This window comes from Pantherophis guttatus, chromosome 18 (genome assembly GCF_059756535.1).
Source record: "Pantherophis guttatus breed Tessera chromosome 18, ASM5975653v1, whole genome shotgun sequence".
NCBI lineage: Eukaryota > Metazoa > Chordata > Lepidosauria > Squamata > Colubridae > Pantherophis > Pantherophis guttatus.
The window spans coordinates 1,292,909-1,306,326 of NC_142080.1; the positions used below are offsets into that span (position 1 = coordinate 1,292,909).

Sequence of the window (13,418 nt, forward strand, 5' to 3'; positions counted from 1 at the left end):
TTCTCTTCAACTCCACCAGTTCAGAGGCTCGCCTCAAAAGCAAAAAAAAAAAAAAATCTGCCACATTTGAAAGACTAAAAATATAGATACCAAGAAAAGGGGGAGCGAGTTCGAAAGCAGCTGGAAAACACCCATTGGGTTTTAGAACTGTTGGCACCAAGGTCAGACCTATAAGGTGACAACCCAACAAGAAATTTTGTTTGTGGGATTCATGGCCTCCCACCTCCATGATAAATGGTGCTATTTTCACTGAGATCAAACAAGCATGTTGCTTAACTGGTTATTGAAGATGTCAAGAGGAAAGCTGAGTGATGCAAGCAGAGATGATCGAGTATTTTCTCCACCTGGGGGACCCTTAATTAAAATTAACAAATGACCGCATATGCCTCTTTTTCCATCCCTGACCCGTGACTGTTTTTCTCCTTAGCCGGCATCGGGAAAATCCGGAAGAGGGATTTGCGCAAACCCGTTTCCCACAAGGACAAAATAAGAGCAGACGCATAAGAGAATAAATTACATTTATAATTTGTCATTTGCAATCTCACGGTTACTCAAGCCAACATGTAAAATACTTTGTGTAAAAATAGGTTTAAGTGCTAACAATCCTTCCTTCGCTCAGAAGGCGGAGCAGAGGTAGGCGTTTAACAAGGCGTAAGGTCAATGCACCCCACAAACTCCGAGCAGACCCAGTGAAGAGGCCCAGACAATGGGGAATGCGGGATGCTGTGATAACCAGCACATGGGCAGAAACCTTCGCAGGCGTCGTTGACAAAAGGAAGGGAGCAACCAGGTAATGCTGCCCCATTGGACAATAAAGCACCTGGGGTCTCCCTTCCTGAAGTCACTCATTCTCTGAAACCATCCCCAAGGTTAAGAAGAGCGGCTCTCAAAAGTGACGATCTGGATATAGGTTAGATCAGGAGTCGGCAATCGGTGGGCTCTGGAGCCGCGTGTGGCTCTTTCATCCCTCTGCTGCAGCTCCATCGTTGGTCTGCTCCACAATTGATAGGGCTTTCGGTTAGGACAGGTAGAGGAAAAAGGATGCTGCACTAGGAGGAGACTCTATGGTGGGGGAAGCGGACTTCCGGTCAGCTCCAGAATTGAAGGGGAGGGGGGCTTCTGGTCAGGACCTTTGTGACCCTTTGAGTGTTTAAGGTTGCCGACCCCTGGGTTAAATTGTCGCTTTTGAGAGTCCTCCTCTTCCTCCTCCACTCCGCAAACCCCACCCTTTCTAAGCATTGATGACGGTACATAGTTGGGTCCAGAAACGTCTGAAGGAAACCACCCAGCTGAGAGACCTCCCACCTCCCCAACGACCCTCACACAATCCAATTTTTCTTCAACTCCACCAGTTCGGAAGCTCGCCTCGAAAGAAAAACATCTGCCACATGTGAAAGGGTAAAAATATAAATATCCTCGAAGGGCCAAGAAAGGGGGGAGCGAGTTCGAAAGCAGCCGGAAAACACCCACTGGGTTTTTTTTCTATGAACTATGGCACCAAGGTCAGACGTGTGAGCTGACAACCCAACAAGAAATACAGTTTGTGGGACTCATGGCCGACCACCTCCACGACAAATGGCGCCATGCCAAACAGGTGTGGGGCTGCCGTTTTCAACACGCTGATGTTCCACCCAGTTGGGCAAAGAAGGCAGGAGAGATACCGATGAAACTCTTGAGAGGGGCTTGTAGTGGGAGAGTCGAGGGAGAGGAAGGTGGACGAAGAGCTGGGCCTGTGGTTGGCTGTTAAGGGGAGCTGCTGGAATCCGTTTCTTTCTGGGGCTGCAGTTCGATGAAGAGACCTTAAAAACAACAACAACAGGAGAGAAACAAAGGAGAAATAGACAATTCGAGGCTAGGAAAATAGAATATTACCGAAAACTGAATCAGGCAATCAGGGTAGCTGCCCCTAACCTATATTTCTCAACACCCGGAGGGCTTTCGGCTATGCTGCTTAGAATTCTGGGAACTGTAGTCTGGGGGTAAGAGGGGGAATCCAGGTTGAAGAAGGCAGGTTGAAGTGACTCTCTACAGGTATTCGACAGTTCGTTGAATGACCATTCAAAGTTGCGACGGAGACTCTATAATAACCAGACTTCAGGTTAACAAGAGTTGGAAGGGGTTTTATAGGTCATCTAGTCCACCCCATCGCTCGAGCAGGAGACCCTACACCCTTTCTGACCAATGGCAGTCCAATCTCTTCTTGAAAGTCTCAAGTGAGGAAGCTCCCACAACTTCCGAAGGCAACTTTTGTTCCATCGGTTGATTGTTCTGTCAGAAAATTCTTCATTTCTAAGTTGAATCTCTCCTTGTTCAGTTTTCATCCATTCTTCCTTGTCTGGCCTTCAGGTGCTTTGGAGAAGAGCTTGACCCCCCTCCTCCTCTCTGTGGCAGCCCCTCAAATATTGGAACATTTCTATCCTGTCTCCCCTGGTCCTTCTCTTCACTAGACCATTTCTTCTGTCCATCCATGGTTCACTCAGATCTTTCTTCTTTCTTTCTTTCTTTCTTTCTTTCTTTCTTTCTTTCTTTCTTTCTTTCTTCTTTCGCTTTGGAAAATAGCTTGACCCCCCTTCCTCCTCTCTGTGACAGCCCCTCAAATATTGGAACATTTCTATCCTGTCTCCCCTGGTCCTTCTCTTCACTAGACCATTTCTTCTGTCCATCCATGGTTCACTCAGATCTTTCTTTCTTTCTTTCTTTCTTTCTTTCTTTCTTTCTTTCTTTCTTTCTTTCTTTCTTTCTTTCTTTCTTTCTTTCTTTCTTTCTTTCTTTCTTTCTTTCTTTCTTTCTTTCTTTCTTTCTTCTTTCGCTTTGGAAAATAGCTTGACTCCCTTCCTCCTCTCTGTGGCAGCCCCTCAAATATTGGAAGATGCTATCCTGTCTCCCCTGGTCCTCCTCTTCACTAGACTAGCCAGGCCCAGTTCCTGCAACCGTTCTTCATATGTTTTAGTCTCCAGGCCTTTCATCGTCTTAGTTGCTCTTCTCTGCACTTTTTCTAGAGTCTCAACATCTTTTTTATAATGTCACTGCCAAAACCTACCCGTGGCCTCTGCATGGAGGGTCTGTCCATCGGTGCTCCGCATTTCGCCGCTTGCAAAGAACTTCCTGCCTTCGATTTTGTCCACCCTGCTGTCCACCAGGACCACGGAGCCCAATGCCACGGGACTGAAAGAGGGGAAAAAACCTCCAGTAATGGTTACGAGACGCCGTGTTCCTCACTTAGCAACCGTGGCAAGAAAGGTGACTTAACCAATATTTCGCTTAGCAACCGAAATTTGGGGCTCTACTGCCGGTCTTTAAATCAAGGGCAGCCTGTCTAGACAATTCAAATAAAACTCTATACAAAATACAAACGCTGAACCTTATAGAAATGGCTTGCTTATATTCTTATGGCCAAACAAAAAAAGGGGTGATTTGACGGCAATGCCTTATTTTACCGCAACAAAGTCAAAAGTCTTGGTAGTACAGTGGTCTAAAGCACCCTGTTATTAAGACCAGCTGCCTGCAATTACTGCAGGTTCGAATCTCACCAAGGCTCAAGGTTGACTCAGCCTTCCATCCTTTCTAAGGTAGGTAAATTGAGGACCCAGTTTGTGGGGGCAATAAGCTGACTTTGTATAAATATACAAAAGGATGAAGGCTATTGCTGAGCACATTGTAAACCGCCCTGAGTCTCCGGAGAAGGGCGGCATATAAATCAAATTAAAAAAAAAAAAGTCAACTTTTTTTCCCTTCCTCACTTCTCTTCCCCCTCTTCCTCCCCTCCGTTCTCCTGTTTACTTTCGCATTCTGTATCTTATTTTACCTTATCACTCAATAAAAAATGTGAAACCTAGAATAAAACAAAACAAAACCCTGCGCCTCAGAATTGGCAGTTCTGGAACAGTTGACCCAACCTGGCCCATTCCGACTTCGATTCTTCTTCAATTCAGTCCTCAATTCAAATTCTCGTTTCTTAAGGCACTGACCTCCTATAGTTTATGTTGAGGTTAGCGGTCACTATCCTGCGGCTGACGGAGAAGACGCTGCTCCCCACCATGCTGTCCAGGACGGTGGCGATGGCCCCGCCGTGGGTGAACCTTCACAGAGGCAGAAATAAAGCAAAAATAAAAACTGAGCCACCGATGCCTGCGGAAAGTGGGAGCTTGCAAACGCACAAAAGGTGAACGCGAGGAGGGGATTTATCACCGTGGAAAAACCAGGACGGGCAGGCTGAGCTGCCCAGCGGATGCTCCAAAGAGATCCACGTTGATTAACGATTAACCCATAAGCAAAAGGGACGCGGTGGCTCAGTGGTTAAGACGCTGAGCTCGTCGATCGAAAGGTTGGTTGAAAGTTCAGTCACTCGAATTGTGAAAAAACATGCAAAGGCCGCCTGCTTTCTACCAGGAAATACGCTTTGGTTTGCCCTTATGCTGTGTCCTAGGCCCAAAAATAAATCTCTCTCTCTCTTTCTTTTGTATTGGCCTGGTCTATTCTATTATTATTAGTATTACTCCAATAATAAAAAAAATAAAAAGTTATTGGAATAAAACTCCAATAACTGTACAGGTAGTCTTCTCGTTAGAAGATGATGATGATGATGATGATTATTATTTAGTTTACTTTATTGGTTAGCCCTTGGGCCATATCCAAGTGCAGAGGTCCAGACACAAATTATTACTAAAATATGCTAAAAACAATTTAAAATGGGATTGGATGAAATTTAAAATGAAATTGGAATAAAATAGTTTAAAATGAAATTGGAATAAAGTAGTTTATAATGAAATTGGAACAAAATAGTTTAAAATGAAATTGGAATAGTTTAAAATGAAATTGGAATAAAATACAATAATTTAATATATAAATAAAATATGATAAAATGCAGTCCTCGATTTATGACAGTCACTTAGCAGCCGTTCAAAGTTGCAATGGACCCTCCCTAACAGGTATTTAGGACCCAGGTCCAAACTCCCGCCCCATCACGACTTTCGGCCGTAACGGGGAGACTCCATTGTGGTCGTTTAAGTCGAGGAATAGCTGTAAACGTTTGCAAAATCTTTCCAGAAAGACGGTCTGGCCAGGCTCCAAAGATTTTAACAACGCCTGGCATCAAACCCTGATTGTGTTTCTCATCCTAGGTAGTTTCAAGACAACGGATGAGCGAATCAACAACGTGGGAGGGAAACGGAGGCCCCTTACTCTGACACAATAATTTTAAGAAAAGTGCCTGAGTCAGAATTTCAGAATAGGAAGGAGGTAAGATGATGTCAAGCCTCTTCTACTTAAGCCCAGGTCTTATTTTTCACTGGGAAGTCCAACTTTTCCCCAACCTATTTATTCCCAAGAATCAGCGGAAGGCAGGATTTAGCACGAAGCTTCGTCTCTCTAGCAGGATTTTGGGCTTGGCCAGTCTAGAGAAAAGGAGGACTAGAGGATGACATGATAGCAGCCTTCCAATGTTTGAGGGGCTGCCCCAAAGGAGAGAAAGGGTCAAATTATTCTCCAAAGTACCTGAGGGTAGGACCAAGAAGCAACGGATGGAAACTAATCAAGGAGAGAAGCAACTTGGAATTAAGGAGAAATTTCCTAACAGTGAGGACAATTAACCAGCGGAACAGCTTGCCACCAGAAGTTGTGGGTGCTTCATCACTGGAGGTTTTTAAGAAGAGACTGGACAGCCGTTTGTCTGAAATCGTCTAAGTTTTCATGCCTGAGCAGAGGGTTGGACTAGAAGACCTCCAAGGTCCCTTCCAACTCTATTCTGATTCTATATTCTGAATTATTTTTTAAAGCTCACCCTGAAGGCCCCTCAAGATAGGGCCCCATTTGGAAGACGGCCGCCACCCTCTTCTCCGACAGGTTCATGAACATGGCGTACTCGAAGCCCATGCCTTCCCTGTCGATATTTCGGAGAAAGAGGCGGCGTTTTTGGCTTTGGAGTTCTTCCTTCTGGAGTCCTTCTGCAGAAGCGACCCAAAAAAAAAAAGGCAACGTCAGTCAAAGTTGGACCCCCCCCAAATGAAACTAGAGCTGGTCCTCATCTTACAACTACGACAATTTCTGCTCTAAGCGAGGCAGTGTTGTTTGCCCCATTTTCTTGCCGTGGCTAAAATACGAGTCAGTTGCCGAGCGTCTGAATTTTGATCTCGTGTCTGTGCAATTGTCTCTTGAGTCTTTCTTTTCTTTTCTTTTTGTAAACAAGTTTTATTAAAAATTTTCTTCCATTATACATGCTTTATGAACAGAGTGTAGACCGGGTCACATCTTATAGATATTAATTTTTATGATTTATTCCAATCTTCCCGCTTTTTCCATATTCATCTCTTTTTATATAATTTTTTTTAATCACAAATTCATAATTTTTCACCATGTCTTGTTTCATCTCTTCCTCCCCCTCCAGTACATGTTACATATTTCCAATTTCGACCATAATATTCTTTTTCCGTATTTCATCTTATCTTAATCTCTTCCTAATACATAATAAACAGTATCACTATCCGCCCTTTAATTCCTAATGTCGTATATCATCAATTAATTATCTTATTTCTCCATTTGCTAAATATATTTAGCAAAATCCCTCACTTTTTAACTGTACACAATATATATATCATCATATTCAATTCTTGCATTAAAACCCTTTAACTTGATTATCTACATCAGAGGTCTTCAAACTTGGCAGCTTTAAGACTTGTGGACTTCAACTCCCAGAATAACCACTCAAAGTTATGACGGCACTGGAAAAAAGTCACTTACAACTGGGTCCTCTCTTTTATAACTAGAACAACAAAGAGAGAAAGAAAGGGAAAGCAAGAAGGGAGGGAGGGAAGAGGAGAAAGAAAGATGGACGGAAGGATGGAAGAAAGAAAAGAAAGAAAAAAAGAAAGGGAAGAAAAGGGAAGGGAAGGAAGGAAAGAAAGCAAAAGAAAGAAAGAGAAAGAAAGAAAGAAAGGAAGGAAGGAAGGAAGGAAGGAAGGAGAAAAGCTTGCCTGGAAGATGATCAGAGTAACTTCGGTAAGATGGCAGCTTCCTCCATCTGCCATCTTTCGTCATCTCCATGAATCGGTTGAACTGGATCATCATTTCTTGGCTCCAGCTGGGATTGGGGACAGCCCAATCTTTACTCTTTTCTGATGTGACCAACCAAGCCTGAAAAACAGAAAGTGGACATTAGAACGTGGAACAAGAGGGTTGGAGGGGACCTTGGAGGTCTTCTAGTCCAACCCCCAACATTAGCCCAACATAGTATGTTAGTAAAATAACCGCAGAGGGGAAGACAAGGGGGCAGGGGAGGAATTTAAACTCAACCACTTCAAACATGCCTCAAATTTCTGAAGTTCACTTGCCCTGATCATATGGGGAAGAGGTATCTGTTTGGGTCACCCACCTTAGATTCCTTAGATTCTAGATTCCTAGAACTTAGATTAGATTAGGATTCCTAGAACTTAAGATTCCTAGGCTTAGATTCCTAGAACAAGGACGGGCAACTCCGGCCCCTTTATGACCTGTGGGCTCCAATTCCCAGAATTCCTGGAAGTTGAAATCTACAGGTTTTAAAGGGTCCAGAGGTGCTCATCCCTGGTTTAAAACAGGGTGGATTTGATTTAAACCAAGTCGGTTTAAATCACGATTTAAATCATGATTTAAATCACTAATAAAAAGGCTTGATTTAAATCAAACTCGATTTAAATCATAATTTTTAAAGAGCAACTGTCACCTCTGTCCCGAAGCGGCTCCTCCTGACCTGCTGTTGACTCGCCGAGAGTCCCAATATTGCACAATATACAGCCTCTTGTGACAGAATAAAGCTCCATTTCATGCCGAATAAACTAAATTATTAATATATCTTAAAGAAAACTCTCTTTAGATAGATTTTTTTTGCTCCAAAAGCATTTCATTAAAATAAATTTGATAAAAATAAAAGAAATCCGATTTAAACAAACAAACAAAAAACACTGATTTTTTTTTAAAAAAAATCATCGATTTTTATCCACCCTGGTTTAAAACCTGGCCACGATGCATGCAACAAGCTACAGCGTTTATCAGACAAAACCAGAGCCTGCATGAACACGGTGGCCGAAAATTAACCGCAAATCAAAGTTATTCCCCAAATTTACCTCCCCCCCCTCAAATATTCTCAGGGTGGGTTAGGAAAAAAGATGGACTGGCAATTCTTTTTTGATACTGACCGGTGAATTTCCTTGTAGCTTGTGGGAGAAACGCTGGGGGACCCCCGTGGGGGGGATTGTGCCCTGCGCCCTGTTTCTAGGGGTCACGAAGCAAGGAAGACCCCTCCGTAGCCTTGCCCAGTGCCTCAGCATGACTTGTGCAATTCAAAGGAGTCCACTTCCTCCAGGTACCCACGATGCAAGAGTGAAAAACGGCAGAACTCCACCTGTCAAAAGGATGCGAGTGACAGTTTAACTACAAATGTTCCAGATCCAGCTTTAATCTTGTCGCTAAACTTAAGTCTCCCCTCTTAACTTATTAGTGATTTGGTCTGTTGTGTGGATGTTTGGGTGGTTTTAGGGGTGGGGAATTTGTGGGGGGTGGGGGGTGTTTGGGGATTGTTATGCGTGTTGGACCTGGTCTTTGGGCGTTAAGTGAATTTCGTTATATGGGTATACTGTGTATACACGTATAATGACAATAATAATAATTATTATTATTGTTATTAATTATTATTATTATTATCTTTGTTCATTAAATAAGAAACTCAGTCAACTGAACATTTAAAAATGCATCACAAATACCATTGACTGGGGCTGATGGTTGATAGGGGTTGCTGCCAGCGTCCGTGGGATCAACCAAGCATCTTCTTAAGATGTACGATGTTCCAAGTAGCACAGTTTTTTGCAGTTCCGCTGGTGTTATTGCAGGAAGCTGCAATTTGCTGTTGTATGTTATAAAATTCTTGGACATGGTACCAAGTGCCCCGATGACAATGGGTATCACGGTTACATGTTTCATCCATAGCCGTGTAGTTTCGATGGCCAGGTCGCAATATTTCATGATTTTTCCCAGTTCTTTTTCTTCCACTCTGGCATCTCCTGGTACCACGATGTCAATAAATTGTATGTATCGGTTTTCGACAACTGTGATATCTGGCGTGTTGTGTTCCAAGTGACGATCCGTCCATATTCGAAAGTCCCACAAGATCTTCACCTTCTCGTTTTCTATAACTTTTTCCACTTTATGTTCCCATGACTTTTTGGATACAGCAAAGTCGTATTTTTTACATAACGATTAATAAAGTGGATTAATTTAGCAACTCAGCCCTGTCTAGCTTTGTAATCAGTTTGTGCGATTTTGCTGCATTCCCATATTAAATGTGAAACAGTTTTGACTTTGTGGTTGCAAAGTCGGCAGTTTGGATTGTCGGAGGATTTTTGTAGCTTTGCTTTCATGGCATTAGTTTGTAGTGCTTGCTCTTGAGCAGCCAGTATTAAACCTTCCGTTTCTTTCTTGATGGTTCCCATCTTAAGCCAGGCCCATGTAAAATGTGTCATCACAATTTATTATTTAATAAATTATTATTATTATTATTATTATAAATATTAATATTTAATTAAATCACATCTGGCCCCTTTAAGACCTGTGGACTTCAACTTCCAGGAACATATATACATACATACATGCACACACACATATATATACACACACACACATATATACATACACACATATACATACATATATACACACACACATATATATGCACACAAACACACACATACATATATATGTCCCGGTATAGTCAGCTGGTACAATCACTGACAATTGGGGATGAGATCTTGCTCCCCACAGAGAGGGCCTGCAACTTGGGTGTCCGCCTGGATTCACGGCTATCTTTAGAATAACATTTGACAGCCGTGGCCAGGGATGCCTTTTATCAGGTTCGCCTGATCCGCCAGTTGCGTCCCTTTCTGGACCGGGACTCCTTGCGTACGGTCACTCATGCCCAAGTTACCTCCCGTATGGACTACTGTAATGCTCTCTACATGGGGCTCCCCTTGAAAAGCACCCGGAGGCTCCAACTGCTCCAGAACGTAGCTGCGCGGGTGATTATGGGCGCAGCTCGTTACGCCCATGTAACACCTCTCCTACGCGAGCTGCACTGGCTCCCGGTGGTCTTCCGGGTGCGATTCAAGGTGTTAGTCATCACCTTTAAAGCGCTCCATGGCTTAGGACCTGGGTACCTACGAGACCGTCTTTTGCCACCAATAGCCTCCCACCGACCAGTTCGTTCTCACAGGGAGGGACTACTCAGGGTACCGTCAGTCAAATTATGCCGACTGGCGACTCCCAGGGGGAGGGCCTTCTCTGTGGGGGCTCCAACCCTTTGGAATGAACTGCCCCCGGAGATACGGAATATCCCTGATCTCCGTGCTTTCCGCCGTGCCCTCAAGACCCTGATGTTCCAACAGGCGGGGCTAAACATATGAACATGTGATTGTTTTAAAAATGTTATCTAATTTTAGGTTCTATTGAATTGACCAAACTAAGTAATAATTTTAATTAGCAATTTTATGATGTTTGTGTGTCTACATTTTTCTTGACTTTACACCGCCTTGAGTCCTACGGGAGAAAGGTGGTATAGAAATATAATAAATAAATAAATAAATAAATAAATAAATAAATAAATAAATAAATAAATACACACACACATATATAGGCACACAAACACACACACATATATACACATACATATATATATATACACATACATACATACACATACATACATACATATACACACACACATATACATACATATATACATACATACATACATACATGTACACAAAGTTGGAAGGCTGGAACTTTTGAGGCCAAAGCAAGAAAATGGGGGTTATTTAAGTGACCCCCCCCCCAGGATGAGAAGGGACCCCCCCTCCCCCATTGGGAAGCCCAGCAGGCCTACCTGGCAGGGCTGTCATTCCCCTCAGCCGCCGCCAGGAGTCCGTTGCCCAGCACGACCCCTTGCCCTTCCTCCCCGCGTGACCTCTGACCTGCGACCCTCGACCTCCCTCCCTCGCCCCCCCCCCGCGCGCGTGACCCACCTCCGTCCTCTCAGCCTCCGGAGGGCAGAATGAGCGCGAGGTGGCGCCGGGTCCTGACGTCACGCGAGGAGGGGGCGTGGCCACGCGCCGCGGCGTCCTTCTCTTCGTGGGCGGGGCTGCTGTCTCCGACGCATGCGCGCCGCGCTCTCTTCGCCTTCGGGCGCGGGGCGCGAGGCGCGGCGCATGCGCTCGCCCTCCCGTGGGGCGCTCTCGCGCGCCGAGGCGCTTTGAGGTAAGGAAATGTCTCCACGACTCATGGCGAAGGAGGTGATGGAGTCTTGTTGGCTCCCCGTGTCATTTTTGAAGCGATTTTTAATCCCCCTTTCCTACCCGGGCGTTCTTTGCCTCTGAGGGTCGAAGGCGAAGTATCCAATCAGGCGCTCTCCCGCCTCCTCCGTTCTTCTGAGATTCTTCTCTTGGATTGGGCTTTAGCAGTGCCAGTCCGGCCCAACAACGCGTCCAATCATATTTCACTTAGCGCCTCTCCTAAGCACTCCTCCCCTCCGATTGGATAAACCGAATGCCAATCTAGCGTGGCGTGACGAGCCACGCGCCAGCCTTGCAACATCAAGGATGCCTGACTCATGCGGGCGCTGACGTATGCGAGCGGCTTCTCTGATTGGCCAAGGGGAGTGTCAATCGCAACCTGGGTGGACCCTCCCTTTAGTGCTTTTTGCCCAAGCAGGGGCCCTTTGCACATGCTCAGGGGCCCCAAACCTTCATTTAAGACCTTTCTGGCGCTGGAGTGCTTTTGTGCAAGGGGCAAAAATCCCCCTTTTTCCCCAAGGGAATGGCATCCCCTGAGCATGTGCAGAGTTCCCCAAGGAAACCACCCTTCTTCCTTTTAAGCAGCTGGCAGCATCTTTCCTTGTGTCAGAAGGGCAGGAAGCCGCAGCCTTTGGCATCAAAAGGACTTGACTTTACAGCGGGCGGACAAAAACGTGACCAGAGGTTGCTGGCAGAGAAGAACCAGCATTAAATCATGGCTTAACGCCCGTCTGGAACTTTCCCCCATGAATCATGCAAAGGAAAAAATTAATACGAAGCTCATCTTGTGCCAAGAACATCGGCTCTGCTTGGGTTGCAGCCTCAAACAGGAAAACGGAGAGACCCCCACAGCTGGAAAGCAAGCCTCTTAGGGAACTGCCTCGGCCCATTTCCTGACCTGCTGGTTTTCTACATGCAAGGATTTTTTAAAAATAGTTGCAAAAATGGACAGGAAAAACACCTGGGCCAGTGACAGAAACCTCTTGGAAAAGAGATATTTCAACATATTAGATTAACAGAGTTGGAAGGGACCTTGTAAGTCCAAGCAGGAGACCCTACACCATTTCTGACAAATGGCAGTCTCCTTTACGGCTTGGGCCCTGCAACTGGAAAGGAAGCCTCTCGGGGAGCTGCCTCGCCCCAATTCCTGACCTGCTGATTTTCTACATGCAAGGATTTTTTAAAAACAGTCTCAAAGCTGGACAGGAAAAACACGTTAACTTAATGATAGAAATACTTCCAAACAGAAGGATGTCTCCTTTACAACTTTTACATCTCTACTGTGCATACCAACCAGGGAATTCTGGGAGTTGAAGTCTGAAAATTGCTGAAACATTGTTTTAAACCAGGGGTCTGCAACCTTAAACACTCAAAGAGTCATTTGGACCCATTTCCCACAGAAAAGAAAACACCAGGAACCACAAAACCCTTCCCGTGCCTAGCATATGTCGTTGAATTAAATGTTCTGTTTTCTTCTGAAACTTTTCTTTTCTTGGATTTATCCATGGTTGACCTACTGGGGGTTGAAAAGCTCAATACATGGCGTGCCGGCGATGTACTTTGCAAAGTATCCTCAAACCACACAACCAAGGAATATATTTTTTTTTTACCCTTCGGGCACGAAACAGCAGATGGTAAATGTCACGATTTTGTGATGTGATGAAAGGATGGGAGAACCATTTCCATCCCCGTTCAAATCGGAAGTGGGTTTTCGGATTGCAAGGAATAAAAAGGCAAAACGAAAAGATTTTAGAAAGCCCCTCGGTGGTTATTTGTTGGTTGTATTTCAAAGTCCCTTCTTCCCCATCTGGAAATGTTTGCAAAGCCCAGCAAATAAGAATGACTGGTTTTGCCATGTCCAATTTCTATCGCCTTGGCAACCTTAAGTATTTTTGGCTTAAACCCCAAGGGCAGGAAACATACAGAGGGATGAATCACCCCAACCCACAACCAGAAAACCGTCCTCCCCTCTTTCAAAAGCTTGCCTAGGCTTGTCAAAATCACAATTGTGGTTTTGCATGTTGCTCCAGAGAATGGCTTTACAATCTCCCTAGACTAGAAAATACCGCGTTTCATATTGGGCAAAACTCTCCCCTTCGGCTGCCTGCA

The 13,418-nt window shown here is 44.6% G+C and overlaps 2 protein-coding genes across 8 annotated transcripts in view; one reads left to right on the plus strand and one right to left on the minus strand.

Moving 5' to 3' along the window:
* Nucleotides 1–501: 501 nt before the first annotated feature.
* Nucleotides 502–11,467, minus strand: LOC117676287 (acyl-coenzyme A thioesterase THEM4-like). 2 transcript variants are annotated; one of them, XM_034435669.3, is made up of 7 exons: nucleotides 11,043–11,467; nucleotides 8,169–8,374; nucleotides 6,969–7,128; nucleotides 5,780–5,942; nucleotides 3,969–4,079; nucleotides 3,041–3,165; nucleotides 502–1,799 (listed from the first exon to the last, which is right to left on the minus strand). In XM_034435669.3, the coding sequence occupies exons 2-7, from the start codon at nucleotides 8,298–8,300 to the stop codon at nucleotides 1,744–1,746; spliced, it is 747 nt and encodes a 248-aa protein (XP_034291560.1). In that variant the 5' UTR covers nucleotides 8,301–8,374; nucleotides 11,043–11,467; the 3' UTR covers nucleotides 502–1,743. The 2 variants fall into 2 exon arrangements, with proteins under 2 accessions (XP_034291560.1, XP_034291561.1); XM_034435670.3 differs by lacking the exon at nucleotides 11,043–11,467 and adding an exon at nucleotides 8,733–9,461.
* Nucleotides 11,113–13,418, plus strand: part of LOC117676286 (uncharacterized) — a 43,847-nt gene continuing 41,541 nt past the window's right edge. For 5 of the 6 annotated variants that reach the window (XM_060694266.2, XM_060694265.2, XM_034435667.3 and 2 more), the window contains exon 1: nucleotides 11,137–11,274. The gene's annotated coding sequence lies outside the window, so the exon portion shown is untranslated. Of the gene's footprint in view, nucleotides 11,275–13,418 lie in introns of all 6 variants that reach the window. The other variant, XM_034435666.3, reaches the window with a different exon arrangement.

Bases quoted from the DNA above. Each gene is read 5' to 3' on its own strand.
- LOC117676287 (XM_034435669.3), bottom strand. From the start codon at position 8,300: ATGCTGAGGCACTGGGCAAGGCTACGGAGGGGTCTTCCTTGCTTCGTG. The intron at 7,129-8,168 runs GTCAGTATCAAA...TCTGTTTTTCAG, and splicing joins AGCTACAAGGAAATTCACCG to GCTTGGTTGGTCACATCAGA. The intron at 4,080-5,779 runs GTGAGCTTTAAA...GCCTCTGTGAAG, and splicing joins TATCTTGAGGGGCCTTCAGG to GTTCACCCACGGCGGGGCCA.